Genomic DNA, 14,325 nt, shown 5'->3' on the forward strand with positions numbered 1-14,325 from the left:
CATTTATTACATAAAAAAAAAAAACATTTCTTCTTGTTATTTTGTCAAAAACTACAGATTAGCGACCATAAGGACCACCATTGGCTCCCATATAACCACGTCCTTGACCACCAAAGTTACCTCCACCGTGAGCACCGACGTAACCACCTATGTGACCTCCTATATAACCACCGATACCAAATCGACTTTCGAGCTCTGGATCATAGACAACGTCTCCATTGCCATAGTAGCCTCTTGCTGCGAGCTGCCTGTTTATCGAATTGGATGCACTAAGTCCAAGCAATGCAAGGAGGGCCAACTGAAACAAAAAACTCATTATTTTACTAATTCATCTGGTTTAATACTTATAATAAAATTTAATGCCATTGCGGAAACTAGATAAAAAAAAAACGAAAATAAGTTTTTAATACTATATTAATAACTAGCCGTTTTCCCGCGGTTTCACCCGCGTCCCGTGGAAGCTACTGCCCTCACCAGGATAAAATATAGCCTATGTTACTTGCAGATAATATAGCTTTCTAATGGTGAAAGAATATTTAAAATCGGTCCAGTAGTTTTTGAGTTTATCCATTACAACCAAACAAACAAACAAACAAAGTTTTCCTCTTTATAATATTAATATAGATATCAGTGTCATGGACGTGAACACTCTTCGTAACATCACCATTAAGCTTAGAAAAAATGTGTCTCCAAGTCTGATCAACTGCAAGTCAGTTCGGTTCTGTCAGACTCCGTAAATCGATTCTATGAATCGGATATTTCCACCAGAGAGTGGGAGGTTTTCATCAACGAAACTCTGTACACAGTTAAACCTAACACGGCAATGAGAATGTGCCTTGATGGCATTGATATACTATATCAATGTTTGATGGATAACTTGTGTAAATAATTTACCAGAACGTATGTTTTCATCGTAGTTGTTTCAAAATCCCGGTCCTGACGCTTCCACTATGTTCTTTATATTGCTGCCACTATACGAATAGTATTTACAAACTCGACTGATCAACTGTAATAAGCCGGTTTTATGAAGACATTTGAGAGTAACATTTTAATGTGAGAACATAATTGCCGTATGTTTCGGTATCGGAAACAAATTAGCAGTCCGTTAACAAGTATGTCAAATACTGATTAGTGAAATGTTTTCATTAAAGCTTTATTAGCTTGTGTGTTCCGTCGCAGATTAGAAAACAAATGAGTATTTTACGACATTATTCTCATTCCTTTATTTTGTCAGAGCCGGTTCCAAAAATCTCGTAAAGTCATAAAATAATTAGTGGAGAAACGCTGTACCTAATTAAAACTTCTCATCGGTGTATAATTTATTAGTATTAATGAGCACTTGACACAGAAATACGTTATCTATATATATAAAAGAAAGTCGTGTTAGTTACACCACTTATAACTCAAGAACGGCTGAACCAATTTAGCTGAAAACTGGCAGTGAGGTAGTTTAGAGCCAGGAGAAGGACATAGGATAGTTTTTATTACAAAAAAAAAAACAATTTATTCCGGACATATAGCGCCATCTATTGTTCAAACCAAAAATCTGCCGGATGCCACTATTCCACGCGAACGAAGTCGCGGGCAAAAGCTAGTGACTTATAAGACCTGACAATCAACGCAAAGTAAAATTTAGGGAACTCCTCAGTAGCAGCTGCATCGTGTTTAGGCTACATATACTTTACTCATATTGACTCAGCATAAACAGTACATTAATATTATTTTTAAATATGCAATTTATGAAAGACCGAGAGAGTTTTGTAGTACATAATAATCATATTTTCAAAAACCAATTAAGTAATTTTGTACGGGATTTAATCATCAGTTATTGTTTGGATGTTAAACTGCGTATAATCCTTTTAAATTACAGAAAAACCCAATTGTAAACTTTCACGGGCAAATTGGATTTACATGCAATAATAAGTTAAGCACAAAATTAAATTTTTGAACAACAGAAAATACTACGTTGCTACAACCATAGCAAATCTTAACTGAGAATTTCTTAATTCAACTTGATAACTGACTTTTGTCTAATCAATGTCTTTTTATCCAACTTCAAAAAAAAGGTGGAGTTTCTCAATTCGTCCGCTACAATTTTTTTACAGCCTTTTTATCGTCCTACTGCTGGGCACAGGCCTCCTCTCACATGGAGAAGGATTTTTATTTTTATATTTTTTTATGTACGTTCACCGATTACTCAAAAACGCCTGACTCGATTTGCAAAAAATTGGGACATGACAGCGCTCGTGTCGCTCTAGCAATCTTGAATTTTTTTAATTATTTATTAGTTTCATTCGCATATTACATCTCGTATAACTTAAACTAGGCACACAATTAGACCACTGGGGTCTGTCTTAGCATGCGATAACTCGTTACAGTTATGTATTGATTAGGTCAATGAAGAATTCTTTCAGTTTAAGTTTTATATTTTTACTGTTCAGTGAGTCTCTAAAGTCAACAGGAATCTGGCTGAGTGTAGTAGGTAGGTATCATGAAGGAAGCGGTGCGTCTACCATAAAAAATGTTTTTATGTGGCCCTTGTAGCAATTTTAATTTGGTTTGACGTGTGTTTCTGTTATATTTCACTTGATTTTGTATGCCATTGTTGTCAAAGTGATCCATGAGGAATATATATTCAGCTCGCACCTATACAGGTAGTACCCTGCAGTGCTTAAACAACCCTGTATAATTGTCTCGGTATTTATTTTTATACTGCTTGGTACCACAAGTTTCAACAGTCGTATTTGCAAGTTACACGGGGTGTGTAATCACATTAAATCCTATCACATATACTTTATGATATTCTATGGCGAATGGTAAAAAAAATAACCTAATCCATTCAGTGGTTTAGTCTCAAGAGTCATTTTTCGTTTTTATAATTTAAAGTAATCGTAAAGCCTAGTCTAACTTTATCTCTATAAAGTTAGACTAGTTTTGACTAGTTGACAGTTTTCAAGGGAGAATTTCAGTTGTTTCAAGTAATAACTGACTGTTATATGGTGTTCTAATTTTCGCTCATTTTTATTCTATTAACTTTGTTTGAAAAAATATTTTTTTTTATTTTTACGTATTTTATTTTTTTCTTTGTGCTAACCGGTCTATTAACGTATTTAATTTAATTTGATTAGGTACGACACACCCGATATATCTAGGTATGTTTTAAATGTGCGTCCATAACTTGTGAGGCCATATGATATTATCGATTCTGCGAGAGCTACATTTGTAGTAGGATTCTGTACGGTATTTTGCGCTTTATAATGGAAAACTTTGCGAGTATTGCACGTAGCCTGTTACAGACAGAATCCACATAGTAACTCCAGTTAAATCGGTTATCAATTATTAAACCCAGATTGGTCTGTATGATAAGGGACTTGATCTATCGGAGAGCAATTGCATTCCGGTAAGTTATTATGCAGACAATCGTGAATAAGTGCTATTATTCGAAAAGGATGGCAGTTGCTTATATGGCTTGAGTGTACATGTGTAACTTTGTTTTTTTGCGTATTCAGAACAAGTCCCATATCATGTGCCCACATCGCCATGATGGTAAAGTCTTTTTGCAAGTTATCTACGGCCAAATTAAGGATTCATCGGATAGTAAGCAGGTGTCATCAGCATATTGATAAAGGGAACAGTGTGTTATTACATTTTCAAGGTCAATGACATAATGCTAAGTAGTGAAGCGGTCCAGACACGGATCCTTGTACCTTTTATCACGTTTATAGGTCTACTAAGGTTATGACCAACTTTTACGCATGAAAAGGCGTAGTAGCTTATTAGACTGCTACTCTCTGATTGGATCTTTTCCATCATTCTTAGCATAGGTATCATTCATAAGAAATCTCTTTGCTTCGTAAAAATTGTATTCGTGTGGCTGTATAGCCATAAATGACTTTGCCTTTCAGCTTAAATAAAAAAAATATGGCATACTCTCTAACTTATTTTGTTTACACCTTCATACGAAAAAAATGTTTTAAAAATAGTACAGGCGCTGTTATAAAAACATAACAACAAATATAGAGCATGCCATATTGTTTTTAAACCTTTTTATATTTTTTGGAGACATGTCACTTTGTTATAGGCCGTGGGGCAATTTTGTATGGATTGTGATGATGGAGTCTTTCAACTTTCTAGTGCCAACGGTCACTGGGATTAAGCGCGGTCGGACGGATAAACAAATATGGCTAAGCTATAAGAATTCCTAGTTTACTACCCAATCCTAAAAAGGACAAAATTAACATTAGCCTTGGAAAATAGTTTTTCCGGCACGGATATTGAGCTCTCGGCGGAAGAGTGGGGATCGCTTTACGCACTGTACACTTAAGGCAATAAACCAATAAATCGCTTCTGCGCAGATGAAGGTCACGGCTCAATATCCGTGCCGATAACTATATCGTGGTAAGATTATTTGCCGCAAAAAATGTTATGATCTTAATTTTATTGACTACAAATTACTGTTTTCGATTGTTTTCCTGAATTCACGCACAATACAACATGATATTGCTTCATGTCACATGAGTCTACATCAACGAGAAGTTGAGGTTACATTAGGTTTTATTATCCAAATGCCGTCTAGAAATCCCTACTAATATACTTCAACTACTACGAAAGTAACTCTGTCTGTCTGTCTGTTACACTTTCACGTCTAAACCACTGAACTGATTTTAATAAAATTTGGTACAGATATAGAGTTGACCTTGAGAAAGAACATAGGATAGCTTTTATCCCGGACTTTTGGAGAATTCTCCTGGAAACGCGATATAACCGAACTCTACGCAGGCGAAGCCGCTGGCGGAAGCTAGTCTTGCATAATTTTCAAATTGTTCTACACTTCTATTCTGAATCAACTATCGAATTTGTGTCATTCAAATATTGTTATAATATTTATGGGCGCCTCAAATGAATGAGCTCTAGATATTTCAAAGGTGGTCTGGTTTGTCATTGATTTAATAGTTCTAGACGTCCGTGGTACAAGGAGAAATCAGAAATGGACACGGACTACCTACATCTTTTCCAAAAGAGATAAGACTATGATGTATATAGTTTTGTTGGATATTTTGTACTTCTTATAATATAAAATGTACCTTTTAGTAAGAATAAATAAATAAATGAAATAAGAATCTTGGTTCACGGTCTTACTGTTACCTGCTGTTAATCAGAGTCATCATTGTCAAATTCTTTTCGTTTCTTTTTTCTCCTTTATTCTTATATAATAATAATCCATTTTATTAATGTGTCTTAATTTCTGTTCGTTTTTTATTCATTTTATAAGTATTGTACAGTTTTAGTTTTTGTGTTTAAAGATGTTGTGTGATGGGTTGATCGCCCGAAATGAAGAGCGCACACTTTATCTGGGATAGGTTAGGTACGTGGCTCCAATGATATTCTGACTGATGTGATTGTGCAGCCTCTGTTGCCAATCCAATAAATAAATATCAATGTAGCAGAAAACAGAACCACTTGGTCAAAATGCAACAACTAGACATTACCTAGTGTTGGTGCAGAGAATAAAAAACACATATACATTTATTTATTTATTAAAAATATATAAACACATATATAATTGTTATGATATGAAAAAAAAACTTAAAATATATGGTTTATTTACATTAACTACAAATAACTTACGCATTTTTCTAAAGTTGCATTTATAGGTATACATGTAGGTATGACAGAGTAAAACCTTAACATAATGCAGATTTTAATTAAAAAAATATTTTTTAATACAAAAGGTACATGTTAGATTCGTTATTTTCATAAACAATACAAAAAATACAATTAACCATTGAAGTACTTTTATATACCTACCTATATAAAGGCGATTATCACACTGCCCCGCATGATGCAGCGTAGTGCGTGGATGCATTTTTTTCCGTTGTATGGAAATATCTCCGTTTGTATGGAAAACACGCATAGTCCAACACACTGAAAATGCATCCACGCGCGTTCATGCGGATCACGCACATACATGCGGAGAAACACGCACCCCCGCGCGTAGGTGCGGGGCGAGACGCAAGGTATGGCACACTGAATCCCGCAATGCCGCGCGTGATTTTGAATGGGCGTGACGTGTATATTTGAAAATGGAACTCGCTGTGCGTGAATTTACAAAACGCACCCACGCGCGTGAGTGCGTGAAAAACCCGCACGATGATGCAGATCTGCACTCCCGCAGGAACGCGCGTAGGTGCGTCGACACGCAAGATGCAGCGTGATGCGGGGCAGTGTGAAGAGCACCAAAATAAGCAGAACCATTTACCACTCTTTCTTACATAGCCAAAAGGCCAGGCATAAATCATCAAGCAAATAAATACGTCTAAAAAAAGTAATCACTGACCATGATAGGCATTTTCATCCAATAAATATCAAAATAGTTTGTTTTTTCATAACAATTTGCTACTTAGTTTATAATACTATTAACATTGATAATTTACATCTGCCATCATCTCCCGAACCTTTTCCGAACTACGGGTCGACTTCCAGTCTAACCAGACGCAGCTGAGTACCAATGTTTTACCGAGGAGCGACTTATATTTATTATATATATATATATATATATATATATTTTATTCTATAAGTAGTAAAAAAAATATACTATAAACATACACGGAGATCTCCAAAACTATAAAATATTTTTTTAAACTATACAATGTTTATTGTCATGAAAATGATGCTATTACACAACCGTTTTATAAAGAGTAAGTAGCTCATGATATTTGCCTGATAAACTAATAGCTATTACGACTTCAATGCCCCAAATTGCAATCACATGTCCAATTATGCACATTTTAATCAGACGTAAGTCACTGTTCTAGCTTGAGAAGAACCTCAAGAGAGTGTCCAATTATAGGCCCCAATGTCGAGCAGCCAAACCAAGGACGGGGACAGCGCTTTGAGCGTTTGCATATGAGTTGGCCATGGCATGTGCAAATGACTTCACGTTCGCCTTTGCTTTTGAGCTTGTATATGCATTTGCATTGGCGTTTGCCAATGCGTTTGAATTGGCAATTGTAACTACTTTTGTGGGTGCCTTTGTATGCGCACCAAACGGATATCTTTGACCACATCTAGACTTTTTGCAAGGGAAATGGTCTTCGTCAGCGAAACGATCAGCGTTTGCATATGCTCCACTACTGGTATAGTCGGCTGCATTAGCATAGGCGTCAGCGTTTGCATACCCTCCATTGTTGACATACCCAGCTGAATTTGTATAAGCGTCAGCATTTGCTAATCCTCCATTGTTGGCGTACCCGGCTGCATTAGCATAAGCGTTAGCGTTTGCATTTCCTCCACTGTTGCCATACCCAGCAGCATTAGCATAAGCGTCAGCATTTGCCGATCCTCCACTGTTGCCATACCCAGCTGCATTAGCATAAGCGTCAGCATTTGCCGATCCTCCACTGTTGCCATACCCAGCTGCATTAGCATAAGCGTCAGCATTTGCCGATCCTCCACTGTTGCCATATCCAGCTGCATTAGCATAAGCGTCAGCATTTGCATATCCTCCACTGTTGGCATACCCAGCAGCGTTTGCATTTCCTCCACTGTTGGCATACACAGCTGCATTAGCATAAGCGTCAGCATTTGCCGATCCTCCACTGTTGCCATACCCAGCTGCATTAGCATAAGCGTCAGCATTTGCCGATCCTCCACTGTTGCCATACCCAGCTGCATTAGCATAAGCGTCAGCATTTGCCGATCCTCCACTGTTGCCATATCCAGCTGCATTAGCATAAGCGTCAGCATTTGCATATCCTCCACTGTTGGCATACCCAGCAGCGTTTACATTTCCTCCACTGTTGCCATATCCAGCTGCATTAGCATAAGCGTCAGCATTTGCCGATCCTCCATTGTTGGCATACCCAGCTGCATTAGCATAAGCCTCAGCATTTGCCGATCCTCCATTGTTGGCATACTCAGCTGCATTAGCATAAGCGTCAGCATTTGCCGATCCTCCATTATTGGCATACCCAGCTGCATTAGCATAAGCGTCAGCGTTTGCATTTCCTCCACTGTTGGTATACCCGGCTGCATTAGCATAAGCGTCAGCATTTGCATATCCTCCACTGTTGGCATATCCAGCTGCATTAGCATTTGCCGATCCTCCAGTGTTGGCATACCCAGCTGCATTAGCATAAGCGTCAGCATTTGCATATCCTCCACTGTTAGCATATCCAGCTGCATTAGCATTTGCCGATCCTCCACTGTTGGCATACCCAGCTGCATTAGCATAAGCGTCAGCAGTTGTACATCCTTTACTGCTCGCATATTTAACTGCATTAGCATAAGCGTCAGCGTTTGCATATCGTCCACTGTTGGCATGTCCAGCTGCATTAGCATAAGCGTTAGCGTTTGCATATGCTAAACTGTTGACGTACCCAGGTACTTTAGCATAAGCGTCAACATTTGCATATCCTTTACTGTTGGCATATCTATCTGCATCAACATAAGCGTCAGTTTTTGCATATCCTCCACTGTTAGCATACCCGGCAGCATTTGCATAAGCATTAGACTTTGCATATCCTCCAGTGCTGGCATGCCCACCAGCATTGGCATAAGCGTCAGTGTTTGCATATCCTTTACTGTTACCGTACCCTGCTGCATTCATATAAGCATTGGTATTTGTATGCCCAGCAGCATTTGCAAAAGCATCAGCCTTTGCATGTCCTTGACTACTGACATATCCATTTGCATGAGCAACTGCATCTGCATATGCATTTGCATAAGCATTTGTGTCTATGTTATTGTATGTATCCATTTCAGCATCTGCTTGACTATAGGCAGAACCAGCTCCAGAAACATCAGCACCAGAATGTGCATGACTATCAGCATGACTGTTGCCATATCCTCCACCACCTACATTGCTATTGGCGACTGCAAGACTGCTACCGTGACCCAAACCATTAATGCTTGAGCCAGCATTTGCATAGCTTTTACTTAGTTTATTTTCATATCCGATGGTTTGAGCACCTGCATGACTGCTACCTTGACCCCAACTATTAACGTTTGAGTTGGCTGTTGCAGAGCCTTTACTATAACCTGAATCATCTGCGAAACTTTCAGCGTTTGTGTGACTGCTGCCATGACTCCAACCATCTACAATACTGTCAGAAGCTGCATGAGCGCCACCGTGTCCATAACCATTGAGGTTAGAGACAGCATTTGCATGACTACCGCTATACCCCCAACCATATAATTTACCTTTTTTACCCGAACTATGAGCTTGTGGCGAGGCTGGCCCTCGAAACACGTCGTTTAAAGTTTGACCACTGCTAGCTTGGGCAATACTTAAAGCGTGACCTCCACCGCTTACAAAACTGGCCGAATTGCTACTCTCCTGGCCTCCTGATGATCCACTGGAACTGCTACCTTGAGCATATCCCAAAGCATTGCCTCCACCATGGACATAACTGAGAGACTTGCTACCTCCAGCACCATCACCATTGCTAGCTTGGCCAATACTTAAAGCGTCACCTCCACCGCTTACAAAACTGGCAGAATTGCTACTCGCCTGGCTTCCTGATGATCCACTGGAACCTTGAGCATATCCCAAAGCATTGCCTCCACCATGGGCAAAACTGAGTGAATTGCTACTCCCGGCACCATCGCCATTGACGTTGCTTCCTTGGGCAAAACTTAAAGCGTCACCTCCACCACTTGCAAAACTGACGGAATTACTACTTTGCTGGCCCCCTGATGATCCACTGGAACTACTACCTTGAGCATATCCCAAAGCGTTGCCTCCACCATTGACAAAACTGAGAGAATTGCTACTCCCAGCACCATCACCATTAAAATTGCTACTTTGGGCAAAACTTAAAGCGTTGCCTCCGGCACTTGCAAAACTGACAGAGTTTCTACTGTTTAAGTCATTTTCAATAATATTGCTGCCTTGGGCGTATCCTAAACTGTTACTTCCTTCACTAACATAGCTGACAGCTTTGCTAGTCTCCTGGCCCCCTGATGATCCACTGGAACTGCTACCTTGAACATATCCTAAAGCATTGCCTCCACCGTTTACAAAACTGAGGGAATTACTGCTCCCGACACCATTGCCATTGACATTGCTGCCTTGAGCATAACCCAAAGCATCACTTCCACCACTTACATAACTGGCCGAACTGCTACTGTCGAAGTCGTTTTTATTAATATTACTGGCTTGGGCATATCCTAAACTATCACTTCCTCCACTGACATAGCTGGCAGTTTTGCTACCTTCCTGGCCCAACGTTAATCCAGAAATACTACCACTTTGGGAGTAACTCAAAGTGTTACTTCCATCACTTACGAAACTGGCCGAATTGCTACTCTCCTGACCCCCTGATGATCCACTGGAACTGCTGCCTTGAGCATATCCCAAAGCATTGCTTCCACCATTGACAAAACTGAGCGAATTGCTACTCCCGGCACCATCACCATTAACACTGCTATCTTGGGCATAACTTAAAGCGTCACTTCCACTACTTACAAAACTGGCTGGATTGCTAGTTGTGGTTGGCTGGCCCCCTGATGATCCACTGGAACTGCTATCTTGACTATATCCCAAAGCATTGCCTCCACCGTGGACAAAACTGAGGGAATTGCTACTGCCGACACCATCGGCATTGTCATTGCTGCCTTGGGCATAACTTAAAGTGTTACCTCCACCGCTTGCGCTACTGGCCGAATTGCTACTGTCCAAGTCGTTTTCATTAATATTGCTGGTTTGGGCGTATCCCAAACTATCACCTCGTCCACTGATATAGCTGACAGTTTTGCTACCCTCCTGGCCCAATGGTAATCCGGAAATACTGCTACTTTGGGAGTAACTCAAAGCGTCACCTCCACCGTTTACAAAACTGACCGAATTACTACTTTGCTGGCCCCCTGATGATCCACTGGAACTAGTACCTTGAGCATATCCCAAAACGTTGCCTCCACCATTGACAAAACTGAGAGAATTGCTACTCCCGACACCATCGCCGTTGACTTTGCTAGCTTGAGCATAATGGAAAGCGTCACCTCCACCGCTTACAATCCCGGCAGTTTTGCTACTCTGCTGACCCAATGGTAATCCAGAAATACTGCTACTTTGGGCATTGCCCACAGCACTGCCACCACCGTGAATACTACCAGCAATTCCACTACCCGCGTTGCTCCTTCCCTGACCTAATGATGATCCATAGACATTGCTACTTTGGGCGTATGCCAAAGCGTCTCTTCCACCATTTGCAAAACTTACTGTTTTACTTCTCCCTTGGCCCAATGGCAATCCATAAACATTACTAATCGGGGCGTATCCCAAAGCCTTGCCGCCACCATGAACGTAATTGATAGAGTTGCTACTATCCAGTCCATTTCTAGAGACACTGTTGCCTTGCATAAATGGATTTGTACTCTGTGCTGGATCGAGCTGAATGATGAAATCTTTGGATTCAAATGAGTCATATTCACTACTTAGGTTTTCTTCGATAGAATCACTAGGCAGACTATTTCTCAATAATATTATATCTCCTTCAATTTCATGATAGTTACTCCCTAGTTTTTTTGGTAGCGCACTAGCTTGGCATGTCGTTACAATGCCAAAAAGGATCACCTGTAAAAAAGGATTGAATGTTAATGATATAGACTTTTACTCTATTCTTGTATCTAGACTATTATTAAATTCTTATTTCTACGGTCCCCTCGTAAATCATCGAATTAATTCGTTTTATTACACTAATGACAAGTAGAGATAAAGATCTATTACATATGTATACTTTACTTTCTATTCTATTCATATCTATACTCCTATACTTTCTACTAATACTACCAATATTTTAAATGTGAAAGTCCATACATTGTCACAAACTTTTTATTTTTTCTCCCAAAACGGCCCGATTTAGATGAAATTTTGTATGTATGTATCAACACACCACTCGGACAAAGCTGCGGGCGGAAGCTAGTGTTATATAAAAATATAATAAATCTACGGATTTGCATATTTTTAGACAAAATGTTTTAGCATTCACATCAATTGTTATACAAAGTGAGTCGTACCTAATCACATTAAAATAAACATGTGAATATACTGTTTATATATATTTATGTCGATTAGCACAAAATTGGGATAAGGGCAGGAGGATGATGATGATGATGATGATTAGCACAAAAAAAAACTTATTTTTCAAACAAAGTAAATAGAATAAAAATTTACGATAATTAGAACACCATATAAGAGTCAGTCATTACAAACATCGGAAATTCTCCCTTGAAAACTGACAGCTGTTAACTGGTCAAAACATTTGATACTCCTAATTTTATCTCCGCTTTACACATGATGTTGTAAATTATAAAAACGAAAAATGACTCCTGTGGCTAAACTGCTGAATGGATTAGGCAATTTTTTTACAATTCGCCATAGAATATCATAAAGTATATGTGATAGGATTTAATGTGATTAGGTACGACATACCCTGTATGTTTGTACGTATTTACTGAGCTATCGCATAGACGCTAGCGCTGAAGTGAAATGAACTTTACACTAATTTCTGCTAAAGACATTGTACTTACCAGTGAACATATTTTCATATTTAAAAGGTCCGTTAGCTTGATCCTAGGCGCCAACATTACTGTTAAATGGACGACCAAATCAAACTAGCTTTGACAAGGTAACGTTATACCACATATAAATGCAAGAATAAAATCGCCATTAGCCACGCTCCCCCAAACAACGTATTTCTAAAATTATATGTCGGTAAACGCAGATTAGCCAAATGTTTTAATTTAAACTTTAAAAAATACATTGCACTAAATGGTTTAGTATATAATATTTACGCTATTACTAGCATTTTCCCGCGACTTTGTCGGCGTTGATTCGGGTTTTATGGATTTTCGTGGTAATATTGGTAAAAATTTACAGTAGGTATGTCTGAGTAAATTCAGGCAATTTAGTCAAAATTATTCCTGTAGATTGATTTCAAATTGTTACAAATATAAAAAAAAAATATCACAAACCTTCCTTATTATAAGATTTGTGTGAGGGCTCTCAAGAAATATCAATTCCTAACCGTATATTTTCAGGATAAGACATACAATATTTTTGTGATTTTTGGGCACATATTTTTATGGTCATATAACTACTTAGGATACTGTTACAGCCTTTTTTTTTATCGTCCCACTGCTGGGCACAGGCCTCCTCTCACATGGAGAAGGATTGAGCATTAATAGGATTAGGATACATTTACACACACAGGAATTAGGATACATCGATTAAAAAAAATGTATCGAATCATGTCAATTAAACTTACGTACTTTAACAATTTTTGTATGATTTATTTATTAATTTGTAGGCTCTATATTTAGCACAGTTCCCTCGTGTTCAAATACATTTTTCAATTATAATAACATACGACCTCATTAATTGAAATGTTCGATCGTGTAAGAACAATTTAAAAAAAATGTAGTCATATAAGGAGGCACCAAAAAGTTTTGTACACAGATTTATTTTTATACGTGTGCACGGAGTAGGTACCTAATTATACACAGGAAATGTGCCAGGACGAGAAAGAGTGGGCTAGTTTATAAACATAAAACAAAATTACTTATTTAAAATACCAGAAGGTAAAAAGCTGCGCAATATGATAAATATTGTTTTAAACGTGGCATAACTTTTTTTTCATTTCTTCTCTTTTGTCACTCCGATCATACTGCAAGGAGGTTGCCACGAAGTTGCTTACTGTACCTAGCATAGATGTAATATAATAAACAAGATTGCGCACGCTCGAAATATATATTTACGAAAATGAACTCTATTCCAACGCAATAAGGTACTAAATTTGTTGCATAATACACAGAGGCAAATCCGAGCCGAGAGGGATAGTTAGAACGGAGGCCGTTTGTCTCTTTCTAACACCTTGCCAGCATAAAAAAATGTTGTGATCAACAGTTTTGTCTTCCCAAAAAAACAACTGAACCACATATATTTTTATCTTATTTTAACAATTGTAAGTCAACAAATTAATAAAAATCGCATTAATTTATTATACGAATAAATTATTTATTTAAATTATTATTCTCAAAACATAAACAACGTAATTTTTTTTTTCTTGCGGTAACCCTGAACATTCTTGGCGCGTAATCAGCATTTAAAATTTTGTTTATATTTTTTGTATTAAATCAATTTAAACTATTTCAATTGTTAAAAAGTGTTGCGTTTATACTTGTAAAAGTGAATCCTATGGTGGTTGCAATATATCGTTCCACAGGTTAGCTAATAATAACATTTTCGTAAACCAAACAACTAGGGTGCCCATGAATTCTTGTAATGAGTGAAAATATGGGTGATGGATTTTAAAACTGTTGTAC

The 14,325-nt window shown here is 38.2% G+C and overlaps 1 protein-coding gene across 1 annotated transcript; it reads right to left on the reverse strand.

Annotated features, from left to right (window-relative positions):
* Nucleotides 1-58: 58 nt before the first annotated feature.
* LOC124635337 (uncharacterized transmembrane protein DDB_G0289901-like) lies at nt 59-12,588 on the reverse strand. The gene is made up of 3 exons (XM_047171215.1): nt 12,532-12,588; nt 7,019-11,575; nt 59-298 (listed from the first exon to the last, which is right to left on the reverse strand). Exons 1-3 carry the CDS (start codon nt 12,586-12,588, stop codon nt 59-61), a joined length of 4,854 nt encoding a protein of 1,617 aa, XP_047027171.1.
* Between the last annotated feature and the right edge of the window lie 1,737 nt (nt 12,589-14,325).

Source organism: Helicoverpa zea, chromosome 12, assembly GCF_022581195.2.
Source record: "Helicoverpa zea isolate HzStark_Cry1AcR chromosome 12, ilHelZeax1.1, whole genome shotgun sequence".
NCBI lineage: Eukaryota > Metazoa > Arthropoda > Insecta > Lepidoptera > Noctuidae > Helicoverpa > Helicoverpa zea.